Genomic DNA, 21,266 nt, shown 5'->3' with positions numbered 1-21,266 from the left:
AATTGTCTTGTCTGTCTGTATTTTTAGATTGTAAGCTCTATCGAGCAGGGACTGTTTCTCTGTGTCAGGTGTTCAGCGCTGCATGCGTCTGGTAGCGCTATACAAATATTAATAATAATAACATTCCATGTAGAAGCCTGCCCTTGCAGATGAGCAACGCAGCCGCGCAGGACGTCAGACTCACAGAAACAGAAGCCTGCGCGTCCGTGTTGCTGATCTGCAAGGGCAGGCTTCTACGTGGAATGTTGCTAGTGGAGGAGTAGCCTAGTGGTTAGTGCAGTGGAACATGGGATTGTTGCTACTATTGAGATTCTACATGGAATGTTGCTACTATTGAGATTCTACATGGAATGTTGCTACTATTGGAGATTCTAGATGGAATGTTTTGGCTCCTAACCACTACTCAATTTCCCTATCCTTGTTCCTTCTCACCCAGTACTTTCATCGCCCTTTATTGTCTTGTCTGTCTGTATTTTTAGATTGTAAGCTCTTTTGAGAAGGGACTGTCTCTCTGTGTCAGGTGTTCAGCGCTGCGTGCGTCTGGTAGTGCTATACAAATGCTAATAATAATAATAATATGTGGACCATTTCTCAGCATTGACAGGGGTAGCATGTGGGTGGTGCTGGGGCACAGTTGCAAGGTATGTGTATACTTTATAAAATGTCACATAACCCCATCCAGGATGCTCAGAACATGCTTCGGAGCAGGTGTAACTGTGCAAGAACATATGTGCATTACTGGAAGTCAATGGAGCCCTTTAACTAAAGTGCTATAAAATCTGGGCTTAACGCTTGTTAATGTGGGATTTTACCACACACTAATCCAAGATTTAACACACCACTTTGGGGGGTGAGGGGAACAGAACCAGAGACAGGGAATAAGATGATGAGACAAATAAAATCACTAGACAACAAAGGTAACAGAAATGATTTTATTTTCAGTTTAGTAACAGAAGTACAGTATCCAGCTTATAATTGAAAAAGAAAAACGCCTATATTGCGACCCAAATCGGGAGATAGACGTTTATCTCACAAAAACGAATAAATCGGTATAATGGAAAGGCGATTTTGGACGTTTTCAACTGCACTCCATCGCGGGGGCGTGTCGGAGGCGTGGCGAAGGTGGAACTGGGGCGTGGTTATCGGCCGAGGAGAGATGGGCGCCTTTCGCCGATAATGGAAAAAAAGTATGCGTTTGTAGCTAGAATTTAGGGCACTTTTCCTGGACCCTGTTTTTTCACGAACAAGGCCCCAAAAAGTGCCCTAAATGACCAGATTACCCCCAGAGGGAATCGGGGATGACCTCCCCTGACTCCCCCAGTGGTCACTAACCCCCTCCCACCACAAAAAATGATGTTTCACAACTTTTTATTTTCACCCTCAAATGTCATACCCACCTCCCTGGCAGCAGTATGCAGGTCCCTGAAGCAGTTGTTAGGGGGTGCAGTGGACTTCAGGCAGGTGGACCCAGGCCCATCCCCCCCTACCTGTTACAATTGTGCTGCTTAATACTTAGTTGTCCAACCCCCCCAAACCCACTGTACCCACATGTAGGTGCCCCCCTTCACCCCTTAGGGCTATAATAATGGTGTAGACTTGTGGGCAGTGGGTTTTGAGGGGGATTTGGGGGGCTCAACACCCAAGGGAAGGGTGCTATGCACCTGGGAGCTCTTTTACCTTTTTTTTTGTTTTTGTAAAAGTGCCCCCTAGGGTGCCCGGTTGGTGTCCTGGCATGTGAGGGGGACCAGTGCACTACGAATCCTGGCCCCTTCCACGAACAAATGCCTTGGATTTATTCGTTTTTGTGCTGGGCGCTTTCATTTTCCATTATCACTGAAAAACAAAAACGCCCAGCTCACAAATTGTCGAATAAAACATGGACGTCTATTATTTTCGAAAATACGGTTCAGTCCGCCCCTTCACGGACCCGTTCTTGGAGATAAACGCCCATGGAGATAGACGTTTTCGTTCAATTATGCGCCTCCACGTCAGTTTTGAGAATTTATATCTGCAGTCTACATTTTGCACTATACAGGTGAAAATGCGAGGAGGACACTTTATGCAATTCATTACACAATTAAAAATTTTAATCGCGACTAGCCATGCGATTAAAACCTTTAATCGATGTAAGGCCCTAATTCAATCATAATATTTGAAACATTTTAGTCACCCCTTCTATACTTCCCACAAATTCCCAGCATGCAGCCCTTCTTAGAAAGCGCAGCTACTTCCCTCATTGACTGGCACAAGGCCAACTGCAAACGGCCAACATTTCGAGGCAATTTGAAGCAGATCTCCTCCCCCACCCAAAAAAAAAAAGGTTTAACCAAAATTAGGGTTCCTTTTACAAAGCTGCACTAGTGGTTAGCGGTGTGCTAAATACGATGAAGCTCATTCAATTCCTGTAGGCTTTGTCGCATTCGGTGCATGGTAATCACTACCATGACTTAGCAAAAGGAGCCCATCATGACTCAACGGTTCAATGTTGACGGATCATAGGCAAGTATGGCTATTTCCTGTGTCTACTTTTGAAATTTTGAGGAAATAGCAGTTGAAATGTTACACAGAGTAAATACATTTTAGAAAATTTTGAGGAATATTTAATAATATCTGACTATGGTAAGTTCCGTGAAATAAAAAGCATGAAACTAGAAATCCTAGACATAATGGACAAGAGTGGAGGAGTGGCCTAGTGGCTAGGGTGGTGGACTCAGTTCCTGAGGAACTGAGTTCGATTCCCACTTCAGGCACAGGCAGCTCCTTGTGACTCTGGGCAAGTCACTTAACCCTCCATTGCTCCATGTAAGCCGCATTGAGCCTGCCATGACTGGGAAAGCGCAGGGTACAAATGTAACAAAAATAAAATAGATACTATTGGAGATTCTACATGGAATGTTGCTATTCCACTAGCAACATTCCATGTAGAAGGCTGCGCAGGCTTCTGTTTTTATGAGTCTGACGTCCTGCACATACGTGCAGGACGTCAGACTCACAGAAGCAGAAGTCTGCGCGGCCACATTGGTGATCTGCAAGGGCTGACTTCTAGTGGAATAGCAACATTCCATGTAGAATCTCAAATAGTAGCAACAGTGGAGGAGTGGCCTAGTGGTTAGGGTGGTGGAGTTTGGTCCTGAGGAACTGAGTTTGATTCCCACTTCAGGCACAGGCAGCTCCTTGTGACTCTGGGCAAGTCACTTAACCCTCCATTGCCCCATGTAAGCCGCATTGAGCCCGCCATGAGTGGGAAAGCGCAGGGTACAAATGTAACAAAAATAAAAAATAAAATAAACAGAAAAAAAGTAGCAGGAAATTACAATTCCATTGGGCCTTTTCTCACTTTCCTTAGTGAATTTCACAGCGGAACTCTTGTTCACATTCTTAATTGTAACCCGTTATGACTGGCCTCCAACCGACAGCAGACTCCACGGATCGGATTGATATTTTAATAAATCAGGCTGCATTTTTTGGAAAATCATTGACAGTCTGCTTGCCTGCTAACTTTCTTTCAGATAATAGACGCTCCAATGTATACAATAGAATTCATCGTCAGAGAGACCAACTGTTCTAAGTCGTTACCAGATGTAAACGTGTCCAAATGCCATTTCCTGGAGAACAAGCCAGCTGTAAGTTTAGCTTTTAAATCATCAGTCACTTTGAAGACCACGGTTAAGAATATTCTGTCCTTACTATGTTTCAAGTATATGATGTGCTTAGAATTTTCAGGTGCGATGGGAAAAGATTCAGGGGCCCCTTTAATAAACCGCACTAGTGATTCTCAGGTGGCAAATGCAACTAAGTCCATTCAGATTGAATGGGTGGCATCGCATTTGCCACACTGGGAATCACTAGTGTGGTTTTAGTAAAAGGGGCATTTAATAAGCTGCATTTGACACCGACTAGTATAATTTGACTGCTAACTGGTTAAGTAAGTGACTAAAATTAGGACAGCAAAAAAGCTGTCCTAACTTTAGCCACTGAGCTAATTAAGAACTGGTCTGAATATTGGCCGACGTCCAGTTAACTTTCAGTAACAGCATCAAGGCTTCTGACTCCCCCTCTCCTCCACCCACCCAGTCTCAATCCCCTTTCTCTCCCCGTGATGAAAAATTAAGCTCCATTCCAAGCCCCTAACACCCCCTCGGTCCCGATCCCCTCTCCTTCCCCCTGAAGACAACTTCACAGTTAAGGAAGGTGAGCCCTTGTACTGTGGTGAAGCTGTCTCTATTGGTCCTCACTGACGGTTGCTGACAGGACTGCCTGCCAGAGTCCGGGAAGCTGCAGAAGGCAGGACCTGATTTGGACTGACCAGAAGGCGGGAGCTAGGCAGCGTCTAACGCTGATGTGCTGGAACACAACTGTGACAGTCTAGTTGGCTCTAAAAGAACCCTTGAGGTTTGGCTCTTAAGAGGACCCTTGGGGTTGGCCCTTAAGAGGGTACTTGGGTAGAAGGAGGGCAGGAAGTCTGCAGGACAGGACCTCAGGAACAGGACAAGCAGGAAAGCAGGAACAGAGGAAGGCAGGGACACTAGAATGGGCAAGGCTAGGAGCAGAAACAAGCCAGGCTGGGTGCAGGAACAAGCAGGACTGGAAGACTAGGACAAACAGGACTTTAAATAAGAACAAACGGGGCTGGAAGATTGGAACAACAGGACTGGGAGCAACAACAAGCAGGGCTAGAACTGGCAAGGCAACGAACACTAGAGTAAGAGCCAGTGACGTTCCAAGGGTGGCTGACATCCGGGGCGGATCGCCAATGCGCCCCCCCCCCCGGGTGCAGCGTGACCCCCCCACCCCCGGCGAAAGGACACCCCCTCCCCCCTGGCGAAAGGACACCTCCCCCGGGCGCATTTTTACCTGCTGGGGGGGTGCCGTGCGCCTGTCGGCTTCGCTCGTTCCATGCTCTCTCTGCCCCGGAACAGGAAGTAACCTGTTCCGGGGCAGAGGGAGCACGGAATGAGCGGAGCCGACAGGCGCGTGACACCCCCCCCCCCCAGCGGCGTGCACCCGGGGTGGACCGCACCCACCGCCCCCCCCCTTGGTACGCCACTGGTAAGAGCAGTTCTGGAAGCCTGTTGCCAAAGCACTGGAGGAGTGTAGAGCACTTCCTTATAGATCCCTAGCCAGAAAGTGAGGTCACCTGTCAGTGTCCCATCTAGGACTATAAAAGGGAAGTGCAGGAACCAGGAAGTAAAGACTCACAAGACTAGTGGCTTCCTGAACCAGGTGAGGGGCATGACACAAACACCTGTCTGAGCCACAAACCCCCTCCCCCTCCCCAGGACAACTTTAAGCACCACTAAGGGTCATGGTGGCCATTTTGAGGCAAGATCCTCAATAAGCAAGAATGAGTGGACATTGCTTCTGCCTGTATAACCCTTCCTAGACCACCAGGGAGATTTCTGATAGGCCCAAGCGGCCAATGTAGAACTGGAAAAGCTGCAGCGAAGGGCGACTAAAATGATAGCGGGGATGGGACGACTTCCCTATGAAGAAAGACTAAGGAGGTTAGGGCTATTCAGCTTGGAGAAGAGACGGCTGAGGGGAGACATGATAGAGGTATATAAAATAATGAGTGGAGTGCAACAGGTGGATGTGAAGCGTCTGTTCACGCTTTCCAAAAATACTAGGACTAGGGGGCATGCGATTAAACTACAGTGTAGTAAATTTAAAACAAATCGGAGAAAAGTTTTCTTCACCCAACGTGTAATTAAACTCTGGAATTCATTGCCGGAAAATGTGGTGAAGGCGGTTAGCTTAGCAGAGTTTAAAAAGGGGTTGGACGGTTTCCTAAAGGACAAGTCCATAAACCGCTACTAAACGGACTTGGAAAAATCCAAAATCCCAGGAATAACATGTATAGAATGTTTGTACGTTTGGGAAGCTTGCCAGGTGCCCTTGGCCTGGATTGGCCGCTGTCGTGGACAGGATGCTGGGCTCGATGGACCCTTGGTCTTTTCCCAGTGTGGCATTACTTATGTACTTATGTCCTCTACTTGGCTCACTTTTATTACATAGAGCAGTGATTTAACCTATTGTGATGTCATAGTGACTCATTCCACCAATAAGAGCCAACCTCATTAGTGATGTCACAATGGCTTGATTGTATAGAATGTTTGTACGTTCGGGAAGCTTGCCAGGTGCCCTTGGCCTGGATTGGCCGCTGTCGTGGACAGGATGCTGGGCTCGATGGACCCTTGGTCTTTTCCCAGTGTGGCATTACTTATGTACTTATGTCCTCTACTTGGCTCACTTTTATTACATAGAGCAGTGATTTAACCTATTGTGATGTCATAGTGGCTCATTCCACCAATAAGAGCCAACCTCATTAGTGATGTCACAATGGCTTGATTGTATAGAATGTTTGTACGTTTGGGAAGCTCGCCAGGTGCCCTTGGCCTGGATTGGCCGCTGTCGTGGACAAGATACTGGGCTCGATGGACCCTTGGTCTTTTCCCAGTGTGGCATTACTTATGTACTTATGTACTTATGGAAAGTTGAGAGCTCAGACAGGGCTTGAAGTTGTTCTCGGGGGGGAGGGGGGAGGGAGGGGGATTGGGACTGGGGGAGGGACCGGGAAAATCAGAACACCTGCTAGTAGTTATGTGTGCCCTGGTTAAATATTGGTTGGGACCTGAATAAGCTCTGGTGGACGCAGATATTAAATTGGCATTGAATATCTGTTGCTAATCCCGCCTGTGGCGGTCAGCATATTAAAAAAAAAATCTCTGACCACTGCAGGCTGAATATTGACTGGTAGGTCACATTTCATGAAATGGGACCTATGCTAAAATAGTACAAGTTAGTGGTAAAATTTATTTATTTATTGCATTTGTATCCCACATTTTCCCACCTTTTTGCGGGCTCAGTGTGGCTTACAATATATTATGAATAGTGGAAATACAATTTGTTAAAAAAATTCAGGTTATGGATTACATTAGGGAGAGTTGACGAAAAGAAATCAAAATCATAACGAATCAATCAATTGGGAAGAACAATTAGAGGCATTATATGAAGCACGTGGTGTACATTTTTCTGTGAGTAGAGGTGTGAGTGTGGTGAGATTAAGGGTTAAGGGTTCATAAGTGGATGTATTAATGTGTCTCTGAACAGTGAGTGTGAACTTTATGTGTTTTGGTTCTTTCCGTAAATTTTCTCAAAAAGATGTGTCTTCAATGCTTGCGAAAGTTGGTTTGTTCATGGATCGTTTTCAGGTTCCGTGGCAATTTGTTCCAGTACTGCGTGCTCATGTAAGGAAAGGTCGTTGCGTGTAACGTCTTGTATTTCAGGCCCTTACAGTTAGGGAAGTGGAGGTTGAGGAAAGTTCGGGATGATCTCTTAGCGTTTCTGGGTGGTAAGTCTATTAAATCAGACATGTAGGCTGGGGCTTCTCCGTGAATGATTTTGTGGACTAATGTGCATACTTTGAAAGTAATTAGCCCATGTTAATAACTACGCCCCAAGGGAGGCTTCATACAAGACACAGACCAAATAGGCCCAATGGCTGAGTCTGAAACACACATGGCTTCTCTTAACAAATTCACATAAATCTACCACACTACATCACACACTAGGGATCTCTGACTTATACAAGGGCAGGCAGTACCAGGGGCGTATCTGCGTGGGGCCACAGGGGCCTGGGCCCCCGCAGATTTTGCCCTGGCCCCCCTCCCCGCCGTCAACCCTCCCCCGCTGCTTACTTTTGCTGGCGGGGGGCCCCAACCCCCGCCAGCCAAGGTCCGACCCGAAGTCTTCATATTTCGGCTTCCTCCGTGGCCATGCTGCAAGGAAGTAACGCTGCAGTGCTAATTCATTGAATCCAGTTCAGAGTCTGACGTTGCAGCACTGCAGCGTTACTTCCTTGCAGCATGGCCACAGAGGAGTCGGAGGAAGACGAAATATGAAGACTGCGGGTTGGACCTCGGCTGGCGGGGGTTGTGGCCCCCCGCCAGCAAAAGTAAGCAGCGGGGGAGGGTTGATGGCGGGGAGGGGGGTGGAGAGAGGCGGCGGCGGGGGGGAAGGGAGGCAAAAATGTGCCCCCCCTCTCTGGCTCTGGCCCCCCCTACCGCCGGATTCCAGATACACCCCTGGGCAGTACCATTGTAGTCATCCCAGAAAGGGGATGTTGTAACCAGATGGCATACACCATCCTTCTGCTCTAACTTGGTACGGTCCTGAATGCAGGATCATACCGGGCCAATTTTCACAAAAAAAGATGACTGAACCTCAGAGATAAATTATGGGTTTTTAACTCTCCCTGTAGCTCACATTCAACATGCAAGTTTCCCACCCAGGTTTTCTGCATGGGTAAATAAATTACATGTGAAGGAGGCTACAGGGGAATCCTCTAGGTTAGTATATTGCCCTCAAGAAATAGCAGACCAAAGACACCAAAAAAACAAAACCTACCAATAAGAACAACAATTAGTTATATACATCCAACGCAATTGTGCCTTTTACCTGTCAACATAAGGCAAGAAAATGATGACCTGAAATGAGTAATAGAATGGAAATACAGTAACTTGTTTTTTTTTCCCTCTGTGCCAGATTGGATTTTGCATCGCTAATTCATCTGCACCCGATGTTACAGTGTCCTGTGAAATTTATAACCCTAAGGTACGTAACTGACAACTGTTATAACACTAGTAGTTTTATGCTTCAGTAAATAAACACTATAAAATTTCTAGGTATCCAGTCAAAATTCAGAAATTCAATATACAATATTCATAGCACAACATTCAAAGACTGCTTCATTAACGTTATATAGAGTTCAAATCATTTTGTAGCATTATTATATACATAACTTTTCTGGTGACCTCAGTGATGTTCACCGCCAACCAACCAAAGGTTTTTTATGGTGGTGTCAACAACATGAACCTCTTCACAGGTTCACCCCAACGAATTATTCACTTTCATTTAAACGCACACTTATTAGATTATTGAACTTATCCTTTTTGAGACTCTTTGTCAGTCGGACCCAGGGGTTTTATTGTCCGACATGCATGTTTCGCTCGAAAGCGAGCTGTCTCAAGGACACTCCCCTGTAATACAAACATAATTCATTCGTCTATTTGTAATCTTTTTCCAGACACCCGCTTTTAACTAGTACCTGAAAAAAGTAAACCTTCCACTTAGCCTTACCCTGAAACCTTTTTTAGCGTCTCATTATCCTATTTTCAATAGTGAGGGACAGGCAAGCTCTGCAGGATTCTAGATGACCCGCCTATCCATAGTGATTGAAAGCACAATATTGAAGCAGCACCCCCTACTGGTAGCAATGCAGTTGGAGGACTCTCGCTCAGCTTAGAGGGAACAGTCCTAATAGGAGCCTATTCCATAAAGGAACATAAGTACCTACTTTTCTATACAAAATACCAACATAACCACTTAAATAGTAGTCATAACAGTTAGATGCCAATCGCAGAGCTGGCGTAAGTGATTACACCTACTTCAGAGATATGCACATGACATACAGTATTCTATAAGTTCCACCTGTGGCAATCCCACCCATGCCCCGCCCAGGTGTACAACCCATCTGTAAAATATCTGCTATGTAAATCAATGAGAAACAAAGTCACATCGTCAAGATCCTACCTAAACCTACACTACCCAAATTGCAAAGGACTGAAATACAAAACCACTTACGCAGCCGGCTTCTCCTACATAAGCGCACAACTATGGAATGGGCTCCCAAAAGCTGTGAAAACAATCCACCATCACTTGAACTTCATGAAATCACTAAAAACCAACCTCTTCAAAAAGGCCTACCCCAACGACCCCACGTAACCCTCTTCACCTACCAACACAGCATGACTATGATCGAACAGGACATCACGCAATCTTCATCCATTCCGACCCTCCACTTATACCTCATACGATCACTATACAACTTTGTATTTGTTATCCACCGACCGGGCAAACGCCTTTGACGGTACTATGTAAGCCACACTGAGCCTGCAAATAGGTGGGAAAATACGGGGTACAAATGCAACAAATAAATAAACAAATGCACATAATTACAGAACAACAATTAAACGGAATTTTGGCATTAATGTAGGAAAGTTGTACACATATGCCATTATTCTAAACATGCGTGTGGGTAATCAGTGGGGTACATTTTAGCCCCTACTTCATAGAATTATCCCCTCAGTGCCAATAATATTCTGCTTCAACAGTGGTCAACTTGTGCCGTAATCATGGCAGCTGTGGAAGGTCATGGCCGCATAACCATGTGATCGAGCAAAATGTATTTTCCAATTTTCAGAAACAGAACATCTAATTTGGTTGATGTTAGGAATCAGTTTAATAGTGTTGTTATCTAAGCATTATGGTGCTGTTTCAGAAGAGTTTCTCTCATGCGCCTTCAACAGCTTCTTACATCTCACTTTGATATCAAACAGCTGAGCTTCACTATCTCACTTTAGTGCAGGGCAGCTAACCTTTCTCATGTAACAGTAAGAAAGCTCTCAACCTACTGAACCAGATTGCTCTTTGAAACATTTCCAGAACCAAAATGTCATATCCAATGATAGCTATTAAAATCTGCCCCTCCTCCATCTAAGGCCACTGCTGTGAAAATCCAACTATCACAAAGAGCAATGAAAACCTTCCTTAGTAATTATATTATTGCAACAACAACAACAACAAAATATATATAAAAAAATATATACTATTTTTCCTTTGTTTATATTTATTTCTTGGAAATGCTGTCATAACCGCCAAGTAAGATATGCAACATTATCTCACTGCATACAGAACTTAATATATTATAAAAAGGGCTGACCCAACGATATGTGCCACCCATGGCAAACCATCAGCAATTTGTCCCCACCCCACCCAACCTCACCCCAACTGTAGTCCAGCATCTCCCCTATCCTCCCTTTGGTGCTCAGCATCTCTCTCCCATCCCCTTAACTCAAGTATCCAGCATCTCTTCCCTTCCCCTCAAACTCCCCAAAATGCCCAGTATTTCTCTCTTTCCCTTTATCCCAGGTGTCCAGCATCTCTCTCCTTTTCCCCCTCCCCCACAAAGTGTCCATCGCCTCTCCCCCCCCCCTCCCCGCCACTGCTGTTTCTGCTGCTGGCCCTGTTGCCAGAGCCAAGCCAGGGGCCTTGCAGCGTTGGACCTTTCAGCACTGTGTATATCTATTTATTTGTTGCATTTGTATCCCACATTTTCCCACATATGCATGATGGTCAGCCTTAAGCATGCACACATGTGTGGATTCTAAAAGGCCTGCAACCGATACCGTGTTTCCCCGAAAATAACACACTGTCTTATATTAATTTTTGCCCCCAAAAATGCACTAGGTCTTATTTTTGGGGGATGTCTTACTTTCGGGGAAACAGGGTAGCAACTTTAAAAGAATGTCATTGCCTGCTGTGTCAGTGCTGCATTGCGACCCCCCCCCCCCCCCCCAAGCCTGCTGCTCTCGGCAGACACCTTGTCCACCTAGTGGTTGGGCCAACCCTATATTAACATATGATGGTCCATATGGGCTTATCCGGTTAGCAAGACCTGCTCTGATGTCATTGATGACATTGCTATGACTTGTCCCAGGGCGACTAAAATATCAAATATAACAAAAGAGATTGTTTGATTGCTTTCTCTGTTACACATGGTTATAGTCCAAGCAAATGGCTGTTCTTTCAGAAGGATAGAAGGTTTGGGTGCTATTACTATTTAGGTGAATTATCTCTTCATAGTACTGAACAATTATCTTGTAGTGACAGCATATCAGTGTACAGTGTTGTCCATTACAAGCCTGAGCATTCTTAGAGAATCATTTATACATACCAGCTTACAATTGAAAAAGAAAAACGCCTATATTGCGACCCAAATCGGGAGATAGACTTTATCTCACAAAAACGAATAAAGCGGTATAATCGAAAGCCGAATTTGGACGTTTTCAACTGCACTCCGTCGCGGATGCGGACAAAGTTGATGGGGGCGTGTTGAAGGCGTGGTGAAGGCGGAACTGGGGCGTGGTTATCGGCCGATCAGAGATGGGTGCCTTTCGCCGATAATGGAAAAAAAATATGCATCTTTAGCGAGAATTTAGGGCACTTTTCCTGGACCCTGTTTTTCCACGAATAAGGCCCCAAAAAGTGCCCTAAATGACCAGATGACCACTGGAGGGAATCGGGGATGACCTCCCCTTACTCCCCCAGTGGTCACAAACCCCCTCCCACCACAAAATATGCCGTTTCACAACTTTTTATTTTCACCCTCAAATGTCATACCCACCTCCCTGGCAGCAGTATGCAGGTCACTGGAGCAGTTATTAGGGGGTGCAGTGGACTTCAGGCAGGTGGACCCAGGCCCATCCCCCCCCCACCTGTTACAATTGTGCTGGTAAATGGGAGCCCTCCGAACCGCCCCCAAACCCACTGTACCCACATGTAGGTGCCCCCCTTCACCCCTTAGGGCTATAGTAATGATGTAGACTTGTGGGCGGTGGGTTTTGAGGGGGATTTGGGGGGCTCAACACCCAAGGGAAGGGTGCTATGCACATGGGAGCTCTTTTACCTTTTTTTTTGTTTTTGTAAAAGTGCCCCCTAGGGTGCCCGGTTGGTGTCCTGGCATGTGAGGGGGACCAGTGCACTACGAATCCTGGCCCCTCCCACGAACAAATGCCTTGGATTTATTCGTTTTTTAGCTGGGCGCTTTCATTTTCCATTATCACTGAAAAACAAAAATGCCCAGCTCACAAATTGTTGAATAAAACATGGACGTCTATTTTTTCCGAAAATACGGTTCGGTCCGCCCCTTCACGGACCCGTTCTCGGAGATAAACGCCCATGGAGATAGACGTTTTTGTTCAATTATGCCCCTCCACGTCTACTTTCAGCCTATCTAGTGTTGATTTACTGCTGCAAAATAAACGTTTCCTCTTATTGACTTATTTATTTATTTTATTTACGTCAATTTATATACCGTATCTTATTGCTACTGCAAGACAGAACGGTTTACAATTTATAAAAAACAAGCAATACAATATGTACAGGTTGGACAAACATTAGAACTCCAGTCATTACAGGAAAGCACAGCAAACCCACAAACTAGCTACATAAGATGAAAAACAGTATAACTCATGATTTAGTATACAGGAGAACACCGCAAATACAAAATTAAATACATAATATAATCTACACAGACAAACAATACAATATTACAGATGCCCATTTATAACCTTTCTTCCATTATTCTAGATTCTGTTCTACATAATTGATAAAGTAGAAGGTTTTCAAAAGTTTCCGAAAATGAAAGTAAGATTTCTCAAGTCTGATCTCTTTTGGAAGGCCATTCCAAAGAGAGGGAGACAAATAGAAAAAAGCCGAATTCCGTGTAGATTCCCATCTAGCCCTAGCGAGAGGAGGAATCACTAACCTGTTGTCTGTCAGGGATCTAAGGGTTCGTGTGGCAGTGTAAGGAATAGTTAGATTTGACAGATAGTCAGGGTTTAGTGTATAAAAAGCCTTATGGGTCAAAACTAAGGCTTTAAACTTAACTCTTGCTTCAACCGGAAGCCAATGCAGTTGATGTAGTAAAGGTGTTACTCTGTCATCCCTCCGGGCCCTACAGATCATACGTGCTGCAGTATTCTGTATTCTTTGTAGTCGTTTCAAGCTAGCTTGAGTGATCCCTGCATATATGATATTACAATAGTCTAAGCGTGAGGTAATATAGGCAGATGTCAACGTTTTAAGGGAATCCTTACTAATTGAATTCCTAACTGACCAAAGTCTCCTAAGATGGAAAAAAGATTTTTTCACTGTCGGATATTTGTTCCTCAAAAGTCAGAGCAGAATCGATTATAACCCCAAGGTATCTAAAGGATTTAACTGTAGGGATGTTCTGGCCAAATAGCATAGGTACCACTGCTGGACATGTGCCCTGTCCTACTATCCAAGATGTTATAGTCTTATCTGGATTTAATACTAATTGATATGTTGTGAGCCAATCTGCCACTTTATAAGTGCATTCACTCTGTAGCTCCTCGGTACCTCTCCACTCTCATCTCTCCCTACACTCCTTCTCAGGAAATCCGTTCACTGGGTAAATCTCTCTTATCTGCACCCTTCTCCTCCACTGCTAACTCCAGACTCCGTTCCTTTTATCTTGCTGCACCATATGCCTGGAATAGACTTCTTGAGCCGGTACTTCAAGCTCCATCTCTGACCGTCTACAAAGCTAGGCTAAAAGCCCACCTTTTTGATGCTGCTTTTAACTCCTAACCCTTACTCACTTGTTCAGTACCCTTATTTTATCATCCCCACCTTAGTAATTCCCTTATCTCTTATTTGTCCTGTTTGTCTGTCCGAACTAGATTGTAAGCTCTGTCGAGCAGGGACTGTCTCTTCATGTTCAACTGTACAGTGCTGCGTACATCTAGTAGCGCTTTAGAAATGATAAGTAGTAGTCTTTGGGATTCCGAAATCTTTGCTACTCTTTGGGATTCCGGAATCTTGCTACTCTTTGTCCTTAACCCTTATTTGTCCTGTTTGTCTGTCCGAACTAGATTGTAAGCTCTGTCGAGCAGGGACTGTCTCTTCATGTTCAACTGTACAGTGCTGCGTACATCTAGTAGCGCTTTAGAAATGATAAGTAGTAGTCTTTGGGATTCCGAAATCTTTGCTACTCTTTGGGATTCCGGAATCTTGCTACTCTTTGTCCTTAACCCTTATTTGTCCTGTTTGTCTGTCCGAACTAGATTGTAAGCTCTGTCGAGCAGGGACTGTCTCTTCATGTTCAACTGTACAGTGCTGCGTACATCTAGTAGCGCTTTAGAAATGATAAGTAGTAGTAGTAGTTACCGTAATACCCCCAAATTGCAAAAATATCAGCAAAATCAGAGTAGAGCAGCCACCAAGGATGTTAACTGTCAAGGAAAAAAGAGGTATCCGAGCCAGCCCTGAAATGCTGATCATAATGCTATGCAGTGGTCCTGGAGAGAGGGAAGATAGCTGCTGCTACTATAGTGGCCCCTACTGACCAGCTACTTATGCTGAGGATGTGCTTAGGAGGTAGCCTTCTAGTTCTGGGGCCATCAAGGGTGTCCTGAGCAAGCTGGGCATGCTGTCTGTGATGACAGCATGAAGAGTGATGGGCATTAGAGTCTACTGAGGGTAAAAATGTGGACTAATAAAAAAAAAGAACTATTTACTCATAAATGTTTTCCCCTTTTTGTGTAGGAGGACCATCCTGAAGATCCAGATGTAGATTCGAAAGATTGTCGGAGAACTGGACATAAGCACGAGCATGGACACAGGCATGAACATGATCGTGGGCATAAGCACGGACATAGGCATGAGCATGGGCACAGCCATGGGCACAGGCATAGGCATGAGCATGGGCACAGGCATAGGCATGAGCATGGGCACAGACACGGACATGAGTGTAGACGTAGGCATGGGCATAGAAAATGTCACAGACCACATCATCATCATCATCACCATCATCATCCTCATACCAATGGCCATAACAACACTCAACCTGAAGGAAAAGAGCTTCATCATGAGCACAAGCATGAATGTAGACCTCCTCCAGGTCATGGGTACAACGCTACTAGGCATGAAAGACTAGTGTCCTATGACAGCTCCTCAGAAGAACATGGCGTGATTAAAGCCTCTTGTTGGACCAAAAGTCCTTCTGGGGCAATGCTATATCTTTCGTTGCAAAATGAATTTGATGTTCTTCCTGTTCCAATCATTCCCAACCAACCCGAGCTGTTTGGTTCATCGGATGGAATAACTGAGCTCCCTGGTCCTGGCGAACCTGGAGAAAAGCTCCTTCCGTGTAGAGCGCTAGCAATTCAACCTTTTCCTCTGAAACTTTCAGATTCTGAGTCCTGCCCAGAACAGCCCAGAGAATTTATGCCAGAAATTCTGCACCTATTTCCAAAATGAACGCAAGTGTATTAACTGGAAGAAATCAGTCTTGAAATTAAATGGTCTAAACGTACATATGAAATTCCTGTTTCAGACCTTTTATCTGTGAGATCTTTCTCAAAATTCAGTAATATTTTAGTTTTCAAATATATACACTGATAAATAAATGAAAAAAAAGTCTACTTAGTTTTTGTCAGTGAGTTATGTTTTTGTGTTGCACTCAACTCAGTGAGTCAAACCTTGCTTTCTTGTAAGAGGACACAGTTGATTGTGAAGCAGCCATGACATTTAGATTACTGCAATGTTCTCTATACGGGTTTGTCTGCTCAATATTTTACAAAGCTTCAACTAGTACAAAATACTGCAGCCAGGTTAATTTTTGGACCACCTAACCCACCTTTAGCCACTAGAGCGGCTTTGTAAACATGGGGGTAAGTTTACTAGTGTATCTAGTTATATTGCTCAACTTCATTGGCTTTCAGCTAGAAAGCAGATTTTATTCATAGTAACTTGTATTTTTTAACAGATGGTATATACAAGAACACACACAAGCTCTTTTCACTCGTAAACAATCTCCTAAACACAACACGGGTCACCTCGAATAGCACAGACACCCCATCGGCAGCCAACCTAGCAAAGTATTTCAATGAAAAAATTACAAAGCTCCGACGCATGATACCAAGTAATACCATTGAATAGTCAAGTATCCTTGAATGCTTAGACCCAATACCCGGGGAATACCCAGCTGACCGATCATGGACCAACTTTGACTTAATTTCAGTAGATGAACTCACACACTGGCTCAAAAAATATGCCAAATCTCAGTGCAAACTTGACATCTGCCCCACCAGCCTAATAAGAGCTGCACCCAAACAATTTAAAAAAGACCTCATGAACCAAGTAAACTATAGACTCTTACATGGTCTCTTCCCCACGGAAAATGGAAACATACTACTCACGCCGTTGCCAAAGGATGCCAAGAAAAGCACAATGGACTTAACCAACTACCGACCAGTCGCCTCTATCCCACTCACTACAAAGTTGATGGAAGGCATAGTGACGAAGCAGCTCACGGATTACCTGACCAAACACTCAATTCTGCATGAATCACAGTCAGGATTCCGATCAAATCACAGCACTGAAACCATACTAGTATCTGCAATGAACTCCTTCAAAAAAACAATTGCAACCGGCAAGAACATACTCATATTACAGTTCGACATGTCTAGTGCCTTCGACATGGTGGATCATGAAATACTACTACACATACTAGAATACTTCGGAATCGGAGGCCCAGTTCTCAAATGGTTTAAAGGATTCCTCACCACTAGATCCTACCAAGTTATAACGAACATTGCCAGATCACCGCCTTGGACACCGGAATGTGGAGTCCCTCAAGGATCCCCCCTTTTACCTACAATCTTCAACCTTATGATGATACCACTAGCCAAACTCTTGGCCAATCAAAACCTTAACCCCTACATATATGCCGATGACGTCACAATCCACATCCCGTTTAAGAAGGACTTAAACGAAATAACCAACGAGATCAACCAGAGCTTCCAGATCATGCACTCATGGGCAGACTCATTCCGGCTAAAGCTCAACGCTGAAAAAACCCAATGCCTAGTTCTCACCTCTCAATACAATGCAAATAATTACTCCACTATAACCACACCTTACTGCACACTTCCTATATCAGAAAACCTGAAAATCCTCGGAGTCACCATTGATCGAAACCTCACACTCGATACCCACGTGAAGAACACAACGAAAAAAATGTTTCAATCAATGTGGAAACTCAAAAGAATTAAACCTTTTTTCCCAAGAAACATCTTTCGCACCCTAGTACAGTCACTAGTTCTAAGCCACCTGGACTACTGCAACGCCCTGTACGCAGGCTGTAAAGAACAGACCATTAAAAAACTCCAAACAACCCAAAACACGGCAGCCAGACTCATCTTTGAAAAACCTAAATATGAAAGTGCAAAGCCCCTAAGAGAGAAACTACATTGGCTTCCGCTCAAGGAACGAATTGAGTTCAAGATCTGCACAACCGTGCACAAAATCATTCACGCAGATGCCCCACTCTATATGCTAAACCTAGTGGACCTACCGCCCAGAAACACCAAAAGATCGGCCCGCAAATTCCTTAATCTGAATTTTCCCAGCTGCAAAGGAGTGAAATACAAACTACGACTTTTGCATACAAAAGCACACAGTTCTGGAATGCGCTACCCAAAACCCTGAAAACCATGAACAATCTAACCAGCTTCCGCAAAGCTCTGAAAACACACCTCTTTAACAAAGCTTACAATAACCACCCTCAATGATACAATTCATCCCCCAAATCACCCAAACACACCTACAACATTTCTCATACAACCTACCCAACATCAGCCCATCTATCACCTCTCATACCTCAGCTTATGATCAACTGTATTTAAATCATGTATTGATTTTATCATAACCTTACTCTGTAAGCCACATTGAGCCTGCAAAAAGGTGGGCTAATGTGGGGTACAAATGCAATAAATAAATAAAAATAAATAAATAAATATGGTATGACCTCAGAATTATTGAAGGTTATTTCTGTTCCTTTGGGTTTTCATCTCACTTGTGAGATAAATTAATTCTTCGTCTACCATGTTATAGAAATTTACATTTTATAAGTGTGGGTTCCAATGTGGAGTGGAGGAGTGGCCTAGTGGTTAGGGTGGTGGACTTTGGTCCTGAGGAACTGAGTTTGATTCCCACTTGAGGCACAGGCAGCTCCTTGTGACTCTAGGCAAGTCACTTAACCCTCCATTGCCCCATGTAAGCTGCATTGAGCCTGCCATGAGTGGGAAAGCGCAGGGTACAAATGTAACAAAAATAAAATAGATACTATTGGAGATTCTACATGGAATGTTGCTATTCCACTAGCAACATTCCATGTAAAAGGCTGCGCAGGACGTCAGACTCACAGAAGCAGAAGCCTGTGCGGCTACATTGGTGATCTGCAAATAGTAGCAACAGTGGAGGAGTGGCCTAGTGGTTAGGGTGGTGGACTTTGGTCTTGGGGAACTGAGTTCAGTTCCCACTTCAGGCACAGGCAGCTCCTTGTGACTGTGGGCAAGTCACTTAACCCTCCATTGCCCCATGTAAGCTGCATTGAGCCTGCCATGAGTGGGAAAGCACAGGGTACAAATGTAACAAAAATAAAATAGATACTATTGGAGATTCTACATGGAATGTTGCTATTCCACTAGCAACATTCCATGTAGAAGGCTGCGCAGGCTTCTATTTCTGTGAGTCTGACGAACTGCACGTACGTGCAGGACGTCAGATTCACAGAAGCAGAAGCCTGCGCGGCCACATTGGTGATCTGCAAATAGTAGCAACAGTGGAGGAGTGGCCTAGTGGTTAGGGTGGTGGACTTTGGTCCTGGGGAACTGAGTTTGATTCCCACTTCAGGCATAGGCAGCTCCTTGTGACGCTGGGCAAGTCACTTAACCCTCCATTGCCCCATGTAAGCCGCATTGAGCCTGCCATGAGTGGGAAAGCGCGGGGTACAAATGTAACAAAAATAAAATGGCTCTATTCTGAGAGGTTGTTATCAACGCTTGAGCCCTTGAAAAAAAGGAGCAAAAATGGTTTCTCCATGATGGCAGTACTATCATTTCTTCACTACACTCCAGGGCTGGTGCAAAGGTAGAAAGCGGCCTAAGTGAATCTTCGGCTTTGCACCACCTTCAATTATCTTTCAGACCCTGAGTACCCTGAAACTTTAATATTTAAACTTGATGCTTGTGATTAGTGCAACTTCAACCCTTCGTCTAAAAATGCATAATTGGACAACATCCTTTCAAATATCCAACATTGTGACCTATATATAAACATAAGGAAGTCAGTATTGAACTTTTTAGGGATCTTGTCGGGTATTTGTGACCTGGATTGGCCACTGTTGGAAGCAGGATGCTGGGCTTGATGGACCTTTGGTCTGCTCCAGTATGGCAATACTTAGGTACTTATGCTACTATTTGAGATTCTGAATGGAATCTTGCTAATCTTTGGGGTTCTACATGGAATGTTGCTATTGTTTAGGTTTCTGCCAGGTACTTGTGACCTGGATTGGCCACTGTTGGAAACAGGATGCTGAGCTTGATGGACCTTTTGGTCTGTCCCAGTCTGGCAATACTTATGTACTTATGTCGTTTCCAAAAGCCATTGCCTTGAAAATTTCTCACCGTCCCTTTAAGTACAATTATATTCCACTGGTCCCTTGAGTTGTGTGGCTATTGGGACCTATTTTAATTTGAGGAAGGGAGGGAAATGGGACTTGATATAAAGGAATCCTGTGCAGAAGGAACGGATCCTCAGAAGCTTAACCGAGATTGGGAGGCGGGGCTAGTTCTGGGCAAGACTTCTACAGTCTGTGTCCTGAAAATGGCAGATACAAATCAAGGTAAGGTATACACAAGAAGTAGCACATATGAGTTTATCTTGTTGGGCAGACTAGATGGACCGTGCAGGTCTTTTTCTGCCGTCATCTACTATGATATGTTACTATGATATACCGCCTTTCTGAGGTTTTTGCAACTACATTCAAAGTGGTTTACATAGTACATTCAGGTACTTATTTTGTACCAGGGGCAATGGAGGGTTAAGTGACTTGCCCAGAGTCACAAGAAGCTGCAGTGGGAATCGAACTCAGTTCCCCAGGATCAAGGTCCACTGCTCTAACCACTAGGCTACTCCTCCACTCTTCCAGTCCTGCAGGGACTCTTTGTTGCCCCCAGAATCTACCATCCTGGTTGACCTCCTAGCTTTCTCAGTGGTTGAGCCGGCCCTGTTATATCCACACAACCAGCTCCCAAAGAATTACTGTATTACTAAGGCACACTGGCACAGGAGGGAAGTACACACAATGACTCTTGCCATTCCTGTTCTGTGGTGAAATGAAAGACTTTAACATCTTTTCTGACCATTACATTCACTACAAATGTATGAAAGAGATCTAAACTGAATGTCCATCATCTTGCACCACAATTAGAGCGCTACTACTTTGCTCGTCGAGTCCCTGTGATAACTTTGTTATTGCTAAGCTGTATAAAAATTGAAAGGATAATGTTAGAATATTATAAAGAGATAGTGAAATAAATAAGAAACATTTTACCTTTGCTCTATTTGCAGCCACTGCACATTGCCCTAATGGGGAGTCAGGCATCCCTCGATGATCCACTGGTGTAAACAAACTACAGCAGTTCATTCCCTCCATGTCTGTCCTCTTAAAAGTGCGGACCAGGCAAGGGCGTAGCCAGACACCTAGTTTTGGGTGGGCCTGGACCCAAGATGGGTGGGCAGAAGAACTCTGCCTTGTCCCACAAGTGATTTAG

General features: G+C 44.5%; 1 protein-coding gene across 2 annotated transcripts in view; it reads left to right on the top strand.

Annotated features, from left to right (window-relative positions):
* The window catches only part of LOC115479150 (histidine-rich glycoprotein-like), a 32,048-nt gene extending 15,974 nt beyond the window's left edge, over positions 1–16,074 (top strand). For both annotated transcript variants that reach the window (XM_030216929.1, XM_030216928.1), the window contains 3 exons: positions 3,510–3,623; positions 8,545–8,613; positions 15,193–16,074. In XM_030216929.1, coding sequence (XP_030072789.1) covers positions 3,510–3,623; positions 8,545–8,613; positions 15,193–15,906 — 897 coding nt within the window. In that variant the 3' untranslated portion in view covers positions 15,907–16,074. The remainder of the gene's footprint in view (positions 1–3,509; positions 3,624–8,544; positions 8,614–15,192) is intronic.
* The last annotated feature ends 5,192 nt before the right edge of the window (positions 16,075–21,266 follow it).

This window comes from Microcaecilia unicolor, chromosome 10, assembly GCF_901765095.1.
Source record: "Microcaecilia unicolor chromosome 10, aMicUni1.1, whole genome shotgun sequence".
NCBI classification, from domain to species: Eukaryota; Metazoa; Chordata; class Amphibia; order Gymnophiona; family Siphonopidae; genus Microcaecilia; species Microcaecilia unicolor.
Note: the sequence above shows the minus strand (reverse complement) of the source record. Positions and strands in the feature narration are given on the sequence as shown.